The sequence below is a fragment of the Anabas testudineus genome, chromosome 18 (genome assembly GCF_900324465.2).
Source record: "Anabas testudineus chromosome 18, fAnaTes1.2, whole genome shotgun sequence".
NCBI lineage: Eukaryota > Metazoa > Chordata > Actinopteri > Anabantiformes > Anabantidae > Anabas > Anabas testudineus.
The window spans coordinates 17729723-17745572 of record NC_046627.1 but is presented as its reverse complement, the minus strand read 5'-3'; the positions used below and the strand labels follow the sequence as shown (position 1 = coordinate 17745572).

The 15850-nt window shown below is 42.8% G+C and overlaps 1 protein-coding gene across 1 annotated transcript in view; it reads right to left on the bottom strand.

Annotated features, from left to right (window-relative positions):
• Window positions 1-9: 9 nt before the first annotated feature.
• The window catches only part of si:ch73-335l21.1 (insulin receptor substrate 1-B), a 40680-nt gene continuing 24839 nt past the window's right edge, over window positions 10-15850 (bottom strand). The window contains 1 exon segment of the mRNA XM_026352395.1: window positions 10-3094. Coding sequence (XP_026208180.1) covers window positions 3087-3094 — 8 coding nt within the window. The 3' untranslated portion in view covers window positions 10-3086.

The following is a 15850-nucleotide window of genomic DNA, read 5'->3' as shown; positions in this document are numbered from 1 at the left end:
AAGCAGACAGAGGTTCAAACTGTTTAATGAACAAAATCTGTTGTCTAATGTTGCATGGTGTTTGCCAAATTCCTACACAACAGAAGTAAAATTGTCTACACCAAAGGTAAATGTCACGATATTCCCATTCTGCAGCTTCCCTCAGGGGGGAGAGAAGGTAGAAATTAAACAGTTTAGAACAGCAGCAACACTTTTCCTGCACATTTTCATGAACATCTCTACACTTGCTAACAATGCAATAAAAGAAATCATACAGCCGCTTGAATTGTTTAACCCCCGCTTTCTGTCTGAGCTGTCCTGCAGGAACTTTATTCATGATATCTGGCTGTGACTTTCTAAACCGCAGGCAGGTTGACAATAAAAATGTGGGCACAAAAAAACAAAACAAAAAAAACAAAAACAAACAAACAAAGTTCTTGAGATACTCAGAGCTTTAAATGGCAGGATAATAACGTCAGCTTGTCAGGATCGAAAGCAAATCAGTTTGTGCGCTTTCTCTTCTAAGCTACGAGTACCTTCAAGCATGTGTGTTTTGGCTGGAAACGGCTGAGTTTCAATACGAGAACATTTCCAAAACCCATACGAACCAGTTCAACTAATTACCATGTGTTTATCTGCGAGGCTGCTTGAAAAGCAAACGTCTTGGACTCATGTGTTGAAGTCCAACTGCAGATCTCAATCTGCTCGTCATAAAGCTGCATTGTTGCGCTCCGGGCCCCTCTGGCGGTCACGTGACCCCCAAACGAGTAGAGTTGAACTTCCCAGGGCAGGCACAGACAAACACATGAGTACAATTGATAGCTACATAGATGCATTTTCAGGTTTTGTTGCTTTGTGTTCCACCGTGGCCTTTTCTTTCTCCTCGTGCATTTGTTTATCCGCCGGTCGAAGTCATAGGCAGATTCAAGGTTAAAGCATACGCAAGTCTTCACAATGACCTTTATATTCAAGAGTCACGTAAGGAGACTGCGAGGAAAGATATGTCACAGTTCTTCCTGCTGCTGCTGCTGCGAAAGGAAAAACACCAACAACAGTGGAACACAGACGGGTACATTTAAAAAAAAACAAAAAACAAAAACAAAGCAATATGTCCAGACTTGAGAGAGGTGAAAGTTGCTTCTTCAGGTGCTGTCACAGATGACAGCTTAAGTCTTGTTTGTTGCTGTCGTGATTTGGCACTGACGGCCCTGCGATGATTCGGTCCTGCATTTCCGGAAAAGTGAAAGAGTCCCGAACTCCTCAGACGTTAGGGCCACGGCTGTCAGTACGGTCGCATGATAGATCATCATCACGCCGAACAAACATGAACAAGTTATCTTATGAGAACTGTAAAGCCAAGAGAGACCACGACAGACATAAAATCGGCTTGATATACTCTGCTAGGACATACGTGTTAGTGCTAGCTGCTAAGACGGGGGCAGAGAGACAGACACGAACAGGACAGACAGGCACTTAAGTGCTGATGCATAGCAGAGATTAAAGTAAGAGCCTAATACAGAAAGGAGGGGATAGAAACAGAGTCTTAAAGAAGGATTTAGGGTCAAAGCACTTTTAATTTAACCTGTTTAAAAATAAAAAGTGTTCAAACTTTCTCTTTATAATGTTTGCTACTTTAATGTATAAAGTAACTGAGATCTATTTAGCAGTTTGATTCAGCTTATACTGACACAACCGAAATAAGAACTGAGCGCCTTTAAGGCGCTAAAAGCGGGATGCTGACTGCTACAAAGCTAGAATTAGCATGGCTGTTGATAGGGTCTCTGTCCTCAGCTGCACGTACCGTATGTTATTTAGCATCCTGAGACGAAGAGGATTAAGTGAGACACAAGTGTCTCGGGCTAATAGCACTAATGGGATTGCTTAGCTTTATATCAGGGGTCTGCACTTTGAGCAGTAGTCAGCAGGATGCTAATATGGCCTAGCTGGTTTTACTTAGCAAGCAAAAGCCCTTCCCTGCTACGAGTTACTTTCTGTTTCAAGTCCGTTTAATACTTTTGGTGAATGACTCTTAATTAAAAAGTTGCGAGAAAAAAAGAAGGAGAATCGAAAAGACAGAATCCGAGCAACAGAGGTACTAAACGAGCGGTAAGCTAACAGCAGCTATGCTAATTTTTCCTCACAGTAGACAGGAAAGCCAGCGCATCGCTAATACCATTTTCATCTTAGCAAAAACGCAGCGTTCATGTCATAATGGATTTATTGTAATTTTCAGTTCCTGGCTTTTAAATATTGCTGCAAATTGTGTCCAACTTATATCCAACTTGGCTTTTAGTGCATGAAATACTTAGATATAGAGTCAAAGTCTGTTAATGACCTAAATCGTGATGAACCCAATTAAACGGAGGAAACACACAATAAATCAATAAATAATTGGTTTTGTCTTATGTGTTTGTTTCCCTTAATTTAGTTTCAGCTTTGAAAGTCGACGTCTTTAAGTTGTCATACATTTACATTCTAATATTGAAAACGCCCTGTATTCCTAATTAGTTCGCTCTCAAATTGCGAACATGGTGACCGGTCCAATCTCTACCATTAATGCAATATGACATGAACGCAGCAGAAGTTCACACCAGTGCCAGCCACTTTTATCAGTATCACCTGCTGCATTTCTTTTAAAAACTACATACATCAAATCAAGCATGAAAAAATTAACAAAGCTTCAGTAAGTCATCACTAAGTTCTTTGTAAAATGGCTACAATCGGAAAATGAGGCACTTTTTTGAGCTGATATATATTTCTATACATTTTTTTTCTCTTACACTAAATAGTCCGCCGCCGTCGTTTGTCTTTATGATTTGAGTTTTTCACCTCACTCCACATTTTTGTATCCTTCTCTGATTGGCTTTCACTCAAGGAATGAGAGCGGCAAATAGATTTTTCAAGAATGTCATTTGGCACACGTCCCTGTTGGTTTCCACAACCAACAAGAAAAAACAAAAACAAAAAACATTTTTCATCCGTCTCCGTCAAAGTGCTTCAAGGGTGTGATCCGACGCAGCTGCTCTCCCGATGTGACTGGTTCTCACAGGAGGAACAGGCAGGGTTTCGAAGCTCTGAGTGGTACCACGTTGTTTTCTCAACCAACATCAGCACTCTGAAGACACAAGCAGAGAGGGGAAACGCTTTGGTTAGATGCAGATGAAACAATAACTCAGACATGAAAACGTAATAAATACTATGACATGTGAATGCAGCGTCTCTTGTTTAGCAGGTTGATTGTAATATCTGATCATCAGCCCGGGGGGACACAGTGACCCTAAAACGAACAACAGGAAAACAAACACGGCCAAACAGGCTGGATTCAGACAGGAAGAAAGTGATAAAAGGAAAAAGAATGTGAGGACACCTATAGCTTCAGGCACAGAGTCGAGTGTGTGTGGGCCAGCATGAAGAAAGGCTGAAATCCAGAAAACAGGTTTAGGTGTTTCACTCCTGCACCGATTCACCATACCGAGCCTTTCTTGGCCTTGTTTGTACAGTCGATAGACGATTAGCAGGAATACAGACTTGATGACAATTCTGCTCCACAGCAGACAGAGTGCAGTCAAATCACATGCTGTCATGCAGCCGTGTGTTCTGCAGTAGGTACCAGCAGCTGATTTAAGGGGTCAGCATGCTTTAAACAACGTGCTTGTTGTTTGTTCGTTGAATGATGTTAAAATTCCCTCCCCCAACACTTTTCCAATGTCATGCTTGTTGGATTTTCATGTCGTCCAACGCAGTTAGGCAATGCGCTGTATAAACTAGTTTATTTAAGCACACCTGACCTTTAGGATCCAAAAATGTTGACACATTGTGAAACACTGTGAAATGTAATTATGCTGGGATGAGATTACATGTAATCAGCCTGATAACAAATGATAATGTGTTAGTTATTAATGTATTTATGATGTGATCAATTAAAGGAGAAGAAATGCACAAAACAGTCCACGAATGGACCTACATTATGGGTCAGCATGCCCACACAGTACTGTCTACAATTGCATCTATCTGCCTAAGTTAGCTGGGACGTTTTTCACCGTCCTGCTTGGCCCACCGGCAGGTTTCAGCAGGCTGGCCAGTACAGAGTGGGCTCTGCGTGAAGGGAGCCTTAAAGAGACAGTAGCTAAAATGAACGGTTTCAGACAGAAAAGAGTTTCTGCTTAAAGGTCCGATATAAGAAAAAAAAGCAGTTGAAGCAATTTTGACTCATTCAAAATCGTCTGTGTGTGGATAATTAAAAATATAAATAAAATGATGCGTAATATGGGCTCTTTAATTTCACATCGTGTGTCAAAGGTCAGAAATTGTAGCTCATCGTACAGAATACCACATGCCTTACATACAGACTGACTGAGTCCAACATGCATCAAAAATAATATCATACAATCCAATACACATTTTAATTGTCCCATGTGACATGCAATTAACCTGCACCACATAGTGTGTATGGCCCTTTAAAACAACAGAGACATGCTCCTGATTGCTTGATTGCCTTTATACACATCTAAACGTCCTGTAAGTAACCATTTTTTAAATTAAAGAGTGAGTCAATATGCTAAATAACAGGTTTGTAAGAGTTTAAAATTAAAGCAAGATTATGACCACTATAAAGATTAGACAATGCCCTTTAAACTGGGTTACTTGCTGTCTAATGCAATGACTCACACCAAAGGCACTCAGGAGGCCGTCAGCCAAAATAACAAATCCACAAATCTAGAAAGAGAACAAGCTCAGAGAGTTCCCCCTTGTCTCTTTCCCTAAAATTTCCCAGAAGTGCTTGACTCTCTAATTGCACGAGGGTACTCTATATTTACGCCCCTCCCTCTCTCTCCCCAGTTTGTGTCTTCCTGGTGCAGTGAGCTATATTTAGTCCCCGTTCAGCACAGACGGTGCCCGCCAGCCAGGCAAGCCATGACGGTCCTAAAGCAGAGCAGTGGAAGAGGAGAGGAGCCGAGGAGCTCGCGCATTCAGCCAGGCAGCTTAAGCGCAGCAACACAATTAATCGAGCTGGCCAAGCAAAGGGGCGAGAGGAGACAGGCAGGACACGCACTGGTGCACTGCCATGGACACACACACACAACCTCTGATGAAACCAGGCAAACAAAGCAACAAGGAAGATACTATAATTATGCGGATGACATTCACTTAATGATGACCTTTCCCCAAACGCAGACATGTGCAATTATATGTTCACTGGCCACTTTATTAGGTACAACTGTACAATCAAATACAATCTAACACAGCAGCAACAAGGCCATCGTTTCTCATTTGTTTTGGAAACCTTTTGGAAAGGTTTTCATTTTACTATGAGTGGGTGGTAGATAATATTTAAAGGTGGCCAAAACATTCAAGACACCTCTTAATATAATCTTGCAGTAGAATTATCACCTTTCTTGGTCCTAACAGAGTGGCCGGTGGGATGAGACATGAGAACACCCTAAACAGCTGCCTCCTCCTCATACACAGACTGTCACACACCCTCTTATATGTTGACTACACAGGAAATGTTTCTTTCCCATCCATCTGACCCTCCCTTGGTGTTTTGTCTATCGATCTCATGCGCTTCCTTGCATCGTTACTCCATCTGTGAGCAAATCGATGTAATAATGACCACGGTGGCGATTGTGTGAGCGCTCGTGTGCCTCGCTTCCCCTTTCTCTCCCAGACTGTTTAAATCAAGAGGTTAGACGAGGCTATCTGCCTCCACAGTCCGTATCTTGCCAATAACTGTTCTGTAGCCGCCTGTGTCTATGTGTGTGTAATTAGGAGAGTCTGGGTCTATGTGATGTCTCAATCGAGGGCTGCCTAAAATTGAAAGCCACCCTGTTCTCTGGTCGTAAATCGAGTGTGTCAGTCTGTCATTTCCATGCCACCCCCGGCACCCACAAGACACAGAGCTGGTCTAAGCAACGTGATGTGAGTCACTGAGTTCACTGGTCACTCAGTGCATTTGGGTTAAATGGTATTTTATGTTAGAGGAAAGCGCTCAGACCTGCACTTGTGCTATTAGACTGGTGACATTAATTAAAAACAGAAGCCAGAGAAAAGAGAAAACGTGTATAAACAGAAAAAACACCAGCTGAGAGATTAATGGGAATCATTGGAAGTCCCCACGGTGTTTTTCACTATACTGCATCTCATCGTTTTACAAGCATCTCATAAGCCCCACGGCAGACAATATGCTGCTCTTCGCTGGGGATTCAAGCAAAAATCACATGGTTCCCAAGATTTCAAGCAGAATGTCAACAAGCATTTGAACCCCAGAGATGTTTTTGTGCAAGACGTCCAACTGCAACAGCAGCGAACCCTGACCTCTGACCTATACACTGAGAGAAGCAAAGAACTTTCTCCTAGAAATCATTGCAGAATTAGATTCATATAGGGATGTGAAAATCCCCGCTATCCCCACTCAAACTGTTTTTCCACAATGGCAGCAATTTTTCGTTCCAGCGACTTTAGCTCTTGCAATCCTCCAGTGCTGTTATTATACTTGATTCCATTAAATCATCCGTCCTGCAAGCAGACAAGTGGGTAAGAGGTACAACAGTGCAACATGAGCCGGGATCCAGCGTCAGGACAGCTGCAGATACAAGGAATGAACACTGGCAGGCTGAAGCAGCAGGATAGCTCCTGTGTCACCTCATTTAATTTCTTCCAGTGACGCCAGCAAGTCTGTCAGTTATGAAGATATAATGTTCGCAGCCTGACCACAGCATATGAGTCTGATTTCACAGTGCTTATTTCTTAGTCATGAATCTGGGATATGTGTGGAGGATAATTTGGTTGAAGCAATACTCCACCCAAAAGTTATCTATGAGTATCAAACACTTGTCTCATGTGGGCTTCAAAGGTCATTGTAGAGAGTCTGAAAATTTATATTTTTTTTAAAAGGAGGGCGACTCAGTGCAACAGTGGTTACACTGATTTGCCACACTGGTATCATGGTGTCAAATGATAAAACGGGTCCTGCAGTGTAACTCCCTTTTTTTTCTGTCCATGCGTAATGTTTTAAATTATATATTTCTTGCCAGAAACACTGTCATATGTACTATTTCCACTTAAATCCTCATTCATGACCCTCTAAAGATTTCCTGCTACTCTTCCAACTGTTGGAAACATCAAGTCACACTCACTCATGGGCATGTGGAAGCGTGAAACCCAGGTCAAAACAAACATGTCAAGTGCAAGACGTTGTGATAATTAACTGTTAATAGCTGTTCTAATAGGCCACACTTGAAGAGGTGACACATGATAACAGTTGAAATTAGCATTGACTGACTCGGACTGGAACTGACCCGCCCGACTCGGTCTGATGAGTCATCACGGAGTACCTCATTCGTCTTCATTCTGCACTTAAAGCTACTAACGAGCTTCTTGTGGAAGGCAGCACGAATCCCTGAGTTATCGCAAACCTCCACAATTACATAACTGCAATCGGTCCATGGACCCATCGCGTTTCTCTCAAAAGTTCACAGTTTGCAGGTGCACGACTCCTTGTTGGCGATGAGCTCACTGCCCAACCACTCCCTTTTCAAGCTCCTTCCCTCTTCTACGCACCAAAAATAAGAAAATTCATCTGTAAAAACCAAAAGAAACAAGTAGAACTCAGCACAGTTACTGCACCTTGTTTACATACATAAACTGTTGCTGTCGGCTTTGTCTGGCGCCCAGACGATAGTTCATCCGTCACGTTATTCATTATGTTGCACACTTCAGTTTCTCTAATGAAGTACTGAAAGCTACCTACTGGATGCTGCATTTCTGTAAATATTTGCCTATTTATTCAGCTGTAACCTGGTGGGAGCAGTGCTAGTGGCTGCAGAAAATGACTCAGAATTAATCTGATCTCAGTTTCTGGAAATGAAAACTCAACTCTTCCCCTCAACCCAGGGTTAGCGAACCCTGAGTTTTAACTAAACCCACGATCTGGAATGCCTCCCGGCAAATTCCTGGCATCATAGAAAACTGGGAACAGGTGTGTGAGTGGGCAGGGACGGTAAGGTGACTGATACTGGATGGAAAGATTTGGGCCTTCTGGTGGCTGGATGGAGAAAACCAGCTAGAGGAAACTCCCAGAGAAACACAAGGGGCCTGTTGAAGTGAGAAAGCGGGTGAAGCCATACGTAGAGGAAGCAAAGAGAGCAACAAGGACAAAACTGAGTCATCATGAACAAACAATATAACTTCACACCTATCATTTTTAATCTTACAATCTTAAGAATGTCATTAGGGACTGTAGATGTGAACCTGCAGGTAAATGCTCAGTCATGGTGAAAATGTTTGATAATCTGCACAGATTGTCAATCATTTGTCCTACTTTGGGTACTTTAACAATGTTGTGTTTAAAAGAAATATTGTTTTAAACACGATGAGGACAGTGAACACATTTTGTCTCATAACGTTCAACTGTAAATTTCCATACGTTGCACCACACACAGCGGCAGCTGCATGGTGATTAATGCGCTGTAACAAACGCACACACACACGCACACTATTCTGCTTTTAACTCTGCCGCTGTCAATCACACTCGCAGCAGCTACAGTGTGCAACAAGTGTTTATTTAGGTGTGTGTGTGCATTAGTTAAAAAAAAAAAAAACACACCCACACACAGGTGAATACTCACACAGGAGAAACACTACAAGGTGTTGGCAAATCTCAGCAAAGAGCAGAGATATATATGTAGAAAGCTGTTTTACATGACATATTATATGGTTTAACCCATAAAAACGTTCTGTCAGACTTGTTGATATGACACTATTATGAAATAATAAAAATGAAAAGAGGCTCCGAGCTAGTTTTTCATTATGCAGCGACACAGTGTGAGAGACTGAGTGGGTGTGTTAGAGCACACAGAGGAGCTGGAATGTGTGGGCACAGGAAGAGACAGACAGAGACAGAGCAGCAGTGCTGAGTGGGGAAAAAATGAGGGTGGGAGAACCACATTCACAGCTTCACGTGCAACTTCACGTCCGGGTATTTTTAGATCAGCCGTGACCAAAATGTGAACGTCCAGTTTTTTACTGTCACCGTTGTCAGGCATGGGGGTTTTTACATACTTGGCTGTCAGCAGTGTGTAAAAGACAAAAGGCTGCGGGTTGTGCAATTTTAAAATATATTAACAGAAGCTGGCAGCACCGCTTGAGAGTTTGTGAACCTCACATTAGCATGTGCGTTTATGTGTGTGTGTGTGTGTGTGTGTGTGTGTGTGTGCACCTGGGAGCCTTTGAGCGTATTCCCAGTCTTGCTGTAGGCAGTTTACACAGTGTCACTGAGTTCATTATAAAATATCTTTTATTTAAACAACTTGGCCTCTAGAAAACCATCTCTGTCTATTTCTTTTTTTGTCATTTTGGAGCTTTAATACAAGTTTATCTGCAAATTAACCAATAATCAAAATAACTATTAGCGCCAACCCACTCATACAGTGTTTCTTCTATGTTTTTTCAGCACAGCCCAAACTAGAAACTGTGTGAGTTAAAACTGCAATTAGGTTTATAGAAACAACAAAGTGCAACTTAACCTGAGGTAAGAAGGACGTGCCAATGAAAACATAAAACTGCACAAATCTATATTTTATGTGCACGTGATTGTGCTGTACTTCTAAAAATAAATGTGTACCTCAAGAGGAGAGAAGATATGTTTTCATTCTGTAATAAACTACTGAAGAAAACTAATATCTGTAAGAGTTGAACCCAGTTTGAGCAAAAACCTCCTTTAGTGGTTGTAAATATAAAATGTGGCATTACTCGTGTAGCAGAAACTGGCTACTGTACTGAAATCTGACATGGGACATCCTGTTCTGGGACAGCACGCAGCGCGAAAGCCAAATAAAGAGTTTTCAGAACGTCATCTCATTCACTCTCTCGCTCACATTTTCATTGTTCGCTGACTCAGACCACCTGATTCCTCTGCCTTTGTGCATCGGGTCACCCCACCAGTTCTGCCACTTTCTGCCAACACACACACACACACACACACACTCACACACTCACACCCACACACACACACACACACACACACACACACACACACACACACACACACACAGGCTTGGAGGCGGTATCTGCGACTGAAGTGATATATGGAGTAATAGCATTAACAGGTGGGGTTCTCACTTCTTAGTAAGGCTTTTCCCAGAATGCATGTGGCCTAGTTGCTGCAGCTCTCTGATGTGGACGGACATAAGATGCTGTTGCACCATCTTTAAGAAAAAACAGCTGAGTGACGGAACTGCTGTTGAGACATTTGTGCCACGTCTTGCTTCACGGGGCACTGTGTCAGATTCACGCGATTCAAATAACAGTCAGCAGGACTTTGTTTTTCACATTGTTTCTGTTGGAGATATCACTGCTGAGCTGCAATGTGATACGTGCTTTAATTCCTGGTAGATTTATAAATAAAAAGAAGACACCAGCATAAAAGCTATTGCACTAATTTTAATTTTTAAATTACAAAAAATAATAATAATAAAGACAAGCTGGTGAACACAGTGGAGGCATTTAGCAGCTAAAGCACCAAGTGAAAACTGTGAGAAATGTGTTAGTTTGCCAAGATAACTATTACAGCCACTAACGTTAATATTGGTCTCTGCATGTTCAAAATATCACCTCTACAAGTTTTACCACAATTTTCTTGGAATGACAACAGAAAGCATTTGTTAGTACAGTAATGCTTGAATATTTCCAAACCTTAATAAATAAGTAATAGCTAAAAGTTTTCTTCTATTAATTTGTGAAGAATTAAAAATATTTAGCATCATTACTAACAAAAAACTCGTCGACGTCACTCGGGTCAACTCTGCTTCTTTTTCTAAGACGTGATTTTAAATAATAACTCTGCTCCTCACAAACCAAATTCACCCCGAGCTGTTTCACACAGAAAATTGACAAACGTTTGGATCATTAAAACAGCGAGGGGGGTCTGACGGCATCACATTTGGACATCCTGTCCCCATGTCTTTGGAAACTGGTGCCCATGTGTGTTTCACAGTGTGTGTGTCTATCTACTGGCCTCTGCTCTGGTCTGATGAATTGTGTAATTATTAATAGAGACACTCCTTCTCCTTCATACCCTACAGTGCAAACACACACACACACACAAGGCTGCAATCAAATTTAGCTACATGTTGCAGTGCAGGGCGGTGCAGCTTTGCATTTAGGGAACAACCCCGAGTGCGGCTTTCACACAGCATGTGTGCTCACGCTTCAACTGATCGTCTGTGCCGAGATGACTGTATGTGTGCAGTGTGGATAGACGGCCAGACTTGGCAAAGAGGCACCACAAATATTTATCTACGAACCTTCTCGAGGCTCCACTAGCGATGCTTCTCGTCTCCACAGGAAGAAAAAGTTTAGTAAAGAATCCTCTCCTTCTACTCTCAGTCACAGTCTCCTTTTCAGCCTCCTCACCCCACTGTGTCCCTGCTGCTCCCAAGTGTCGAGTGCATTTAGTTTGAAGTTTTCTCTACTGCTTTGGCTCCAGATGTGAAAAAGGAGTAACAACTACGTATGGTCGACTATTAAAACCGTGCTGATCAATATCTTTGTATTAACAATGAATACATGGAACGTCACAGGAGTAGCTCACAGGGATGGGCCTGCAGAGAAACCACACATTAAAAACCCACATATGTATCAAAGACATAGCTGGAGGGCAAACCAGAGTCGAAATGAGACGAAAAGTGGACTTTAATTCACCAGGTGACCAAAACCCTGTGTCCCTAGGTGACCAAAGAAAGCTTTACCGTTGTCAAACTGACACAGTGCAGTGTGCGGACAGTGTGCTGTAGGTCGAAGTCACAGTCTGTTTACCACACTGCAGCAGGACAATGACAGGGCTTCTACATTGCTACACTGTTGAACCAAAATGGACATAAACACCCTAAAATTAAACATGAAAGTCCCCAGAAAGCCCTCACAGCAGTTTAATTTCAGAGCCAATGTGCAGAAACAGAGAAAATAAATGTCAATGTGGTACAATACAAGCTTTTTTTTGGCCACTCTTAACTACAAATCATGTATGCTTCGGGTTGACCATTTTCAAATGTATATTTTTAGTATGTGAATCTATAATTTTTCCCACTACTATTTCACATCACAGTGAACATAAAGTCTACATTAAATGTTTTCTCATCTCTGCGGAGCCCATTCAAATCAAGCTACAGTTCAATTCCTAAATTCCCTTAAAGTGTGATGTAAAAAAACGTAAGAAAAACTATGCAAACCCCTGCTGTGGTCCTAACAGTGGTTCTGGGTGTGCGGGATGGTTTAAAGGCAACTTGAAGCAAGAAAGAAAGGTCAGAAAAAATAATAATAGCAGATATAGCGACTTAAATGGCGTCACGGCTGCAAGTGTCAGATGGCACAATAACAGCACACGCCGGTCGTGTGTGTAATTTATGAGTCATTGGCCTGAAAGCTGTTGGGAAATGAGTATGTGTGTGTAGACACAGTTGGGCAGCGAGCGACAGCGGTGGCTGGCTTGGGTCATGGCTGCACAAGTGCATCACTCCGACTTACGACTGGAGAGGAAACCCACACGAATAAAACATCATTTAAAGAGACGTGAAGTGCAGCAGTGTGGGTTTTATGTTTTCGCTGTGCCTGTACTCTTCCTGTATCAAGTAATATGCCTGTGGACATGAAGTCCCCCATGTCACATAATTAAGCAGCGTGATGACGCATGCTGTATCACCAGCTCCGTGTGTGTGTGTCTGTGTGTTGTTTTGGACAGGAGGGGATGATTCATATGCATAGATCCTTTCGGACTCCAAAAAGCCTTCAGCCTCTACCATCATCAGCTCACAGTGGAAAGAAACACTGGGGCCACAAGGCCACAGGACACACGAGCTGATGACGACCACGCTTACACACTTAAAAACCAAACGTAACTGGCCGGCCGTGGACGAACGGGGGCACACAAGTGGACGAAAACTCATGTCACGTTTCTTTCAGCTCCCTCTGGATGACAACTGGTCGTGAATACAAACAATTTCATTAATGACAAATGTAATTCAGCAGAAGCATAAACAGCAAACGGAGAGCGTGCCACCTCTCAACCATCCCCAGCTCATCCACTTTCCCCAGCACCCTCCCGACCCTTCATCTCTTCTACGTGCAATTTCTAGTTGTTTGTTCTTGACCTGGTACAACTAATGAGTAAACAGGAGTGTTGAGCGCATTTCATTTCCTCTCAGCCGCCAATTTGAGTTGGGCGCTGTGATGCCCACAGCGGAGAAGAACATTGTGTTAACAGTTGTGGAGAGGGCTGGAGTGGGGGGGGGGGTAATTGTAGATTCCAGAGATAGTCTCTGTCTGGGCGGCAAAGACAGAACATCATGTTTCAGTGAAGCACACAGTGATACAAACATTTAAGATGCACATGGACGTTGATGCACTGCAGGTAAACACGTGGATCCTGCTCATTTAAAAAGAGAAATATGAGCATCCGTGCACAAAAATCGCACTCGCCGTCCTTTCAGGTTTCACCGATTCAGTGCCAGTTGTGCCAGACGAATGCAGTTTCCACACCATTAAATTTTGGCATGTGTAATTGCTAACAGCACATGTGGTGGTAAGAAAACAAACACTGAAGAGGAAAAAAAAAACGGCAGGTTAAGGTTGGCAAAGCTGCCGAGTCCAAATGAAAATGTGTTTTCTTTGCAAACACCCGAAAGCTGTCCTAAGATGGAATTTATGATAATTAAATATAACCAGGTTTATTTATGCTTTTTAACCTCCTCCAAAATAAGCACCATAAGCACTCAGGGTTTGATCATCAGCTGATCAGGATTAATCGCTGCTGCTGCTGCTGCTGCTTCCAGTTTAGTTTCTCTGCTACAAATTATATATAAAGGACATTATGGAGAAAGTCAGCTGTTTATGTAAATGTACACGTGTTTGTGTACATGTACTTATTAAACATCTAGTACTATATTTAGTGGTTTAACTGCAATCAATTATGCCACAGAGTGTAGCATGATGTTAATAATAGATACCTCTTTTTTTGTAATAAAAATCGAGGTCCATAGAAAACTGTGCTAAATGACCCAATGACTAAACTAGCAGCTCTGTATTCCTCTTGAAAAAGGCACAGACGTAGTGTTGCACGTACCATGTGATCACCTTTCTTTTCCAGTAGGGTGACCAGTAGATACTTGGCTTAATTAGGCCCAACTCAACAGTCTAGTCAGATCAAGTCTTTAGCAGCGAAGCCCTAGTGAGAAAATAGGGATTTCACGGGCACTCCTCTGATAATAACTTGACCCTCTCTGCAGGAGTCTGAACTGGATTCTCAACCTGTTGTCACAGTCGGCCCTTCAGCTAACCCCGAGATCTGCTCTGACCTCCTCTGATCTCCATCCGCCCTCGGCACAGCTCCACACAGACACAAACACACGATCGCAAATATGTAGTGAAACCACACAGTACACAGCCACATAAACAAACAATAACACAGCCAGACAGAAGAGCACAAGCACACACACACACACATATGCGGCCTCCATGTGAGAAGTGGCTCGTTAGTAGACGGTAATCAGCTTAGTGCTCTCCAATGCCCACCGGCGCTAAGCTCTTTACAGACAAACCAAGTTAGAGAAGCAGCCGCTGAGCGATGCCATGGCCCCACATCCACAGAGCCACACACACAGATCATGGTGGAGACATGGGGAGAAACACTGTGGTGTTGACATCAAGACAATCACCTGAGATAGAGTAGAGAGATGTGTGGATGTGTGTGTGATGAGGTGGGGGGGGTTATATAACACATGGAGATGGAGAGAGAAAGAAAAGCAGAAGCTAAGAAACAAACTTGAAGCGGGAAGAACGTAGAAGACTCAAGAAAAGAAGCTCACGTTTTCCTGGGACAGTGTTTGGGGAAGGAGGGGGGTAAATGAGAAGGAGTGTGTGTGAAAGGAGGGAAACAATCCCCCTCCTCCTCCCCCCCCTCCTCCTCCTCTTCGTCCTGTGCACTCAGTAACCTCGGTGGTTTGGTGGGTGGCTGCTGCATTCTTTTGGGCAGCGCTGGGCCCGGCATACATCCCATACCACAGCGCACAATCAGCGCTCTGTAGCCAGGATCCCGCTTGTACAGGGAGCTGACACACAGCCAGGCGAGCACACACATTTACGCACAGCGGCGTGTGCAGACAGAAGCACACAGCTAAAGAAGCTGCGTGTCAACAGCGCTAAAGCTGATTATCATCGAGCAACGAGTCACTTCTCACACGGAGGCTGTGTATATGTAAACGCCGAGAATGATCTGTACATTTGGTCGATGAATGGATGAACTGTTTAGTCTGTGAGATGTGATACAACAAGGGAATGTGTTAAAATGAAAGAGATGTACTGTAGATCAATTTACAAATAATTAAAGTAACAAAGAAAACGCACTTTTGTGCAGCTGATTTTTCAAACTGTCCAAATTAAAAAACTCCACAGTGGAAATGAACCTATTTTGATTTCTATAAGCTGTACGAGGGAGTATAAGCACTCCCTCGTACAGCTGTCTGCAGCTGTTCGTCCTGCACGTGCTCTCTGAGACGAATCGACCTCAATCAAGAATCGTACTAAATCGTCATCGACAAAGCAACAAATCAGGCATTCAAATCATGATGCGTGCACACATACGCATATCCAGCATGCATTATGTAACACCAGTCTGTTTCAGCAGGTGCCTCACTTCCAGACGTCCAGGGCGCCAACTAAATAAAAACACATTCTGCTTTTATACGGATTTGTGCAACTTATCTGAAATCTTTCCTCTGATCCAACTAAATCAAATCATGTAGTTTATATTGTATCTGACACATGGCCTCACTCCAGAGCGACCCAACAAGAGGGTGCGTTCATTCATTCGTTCATTCAT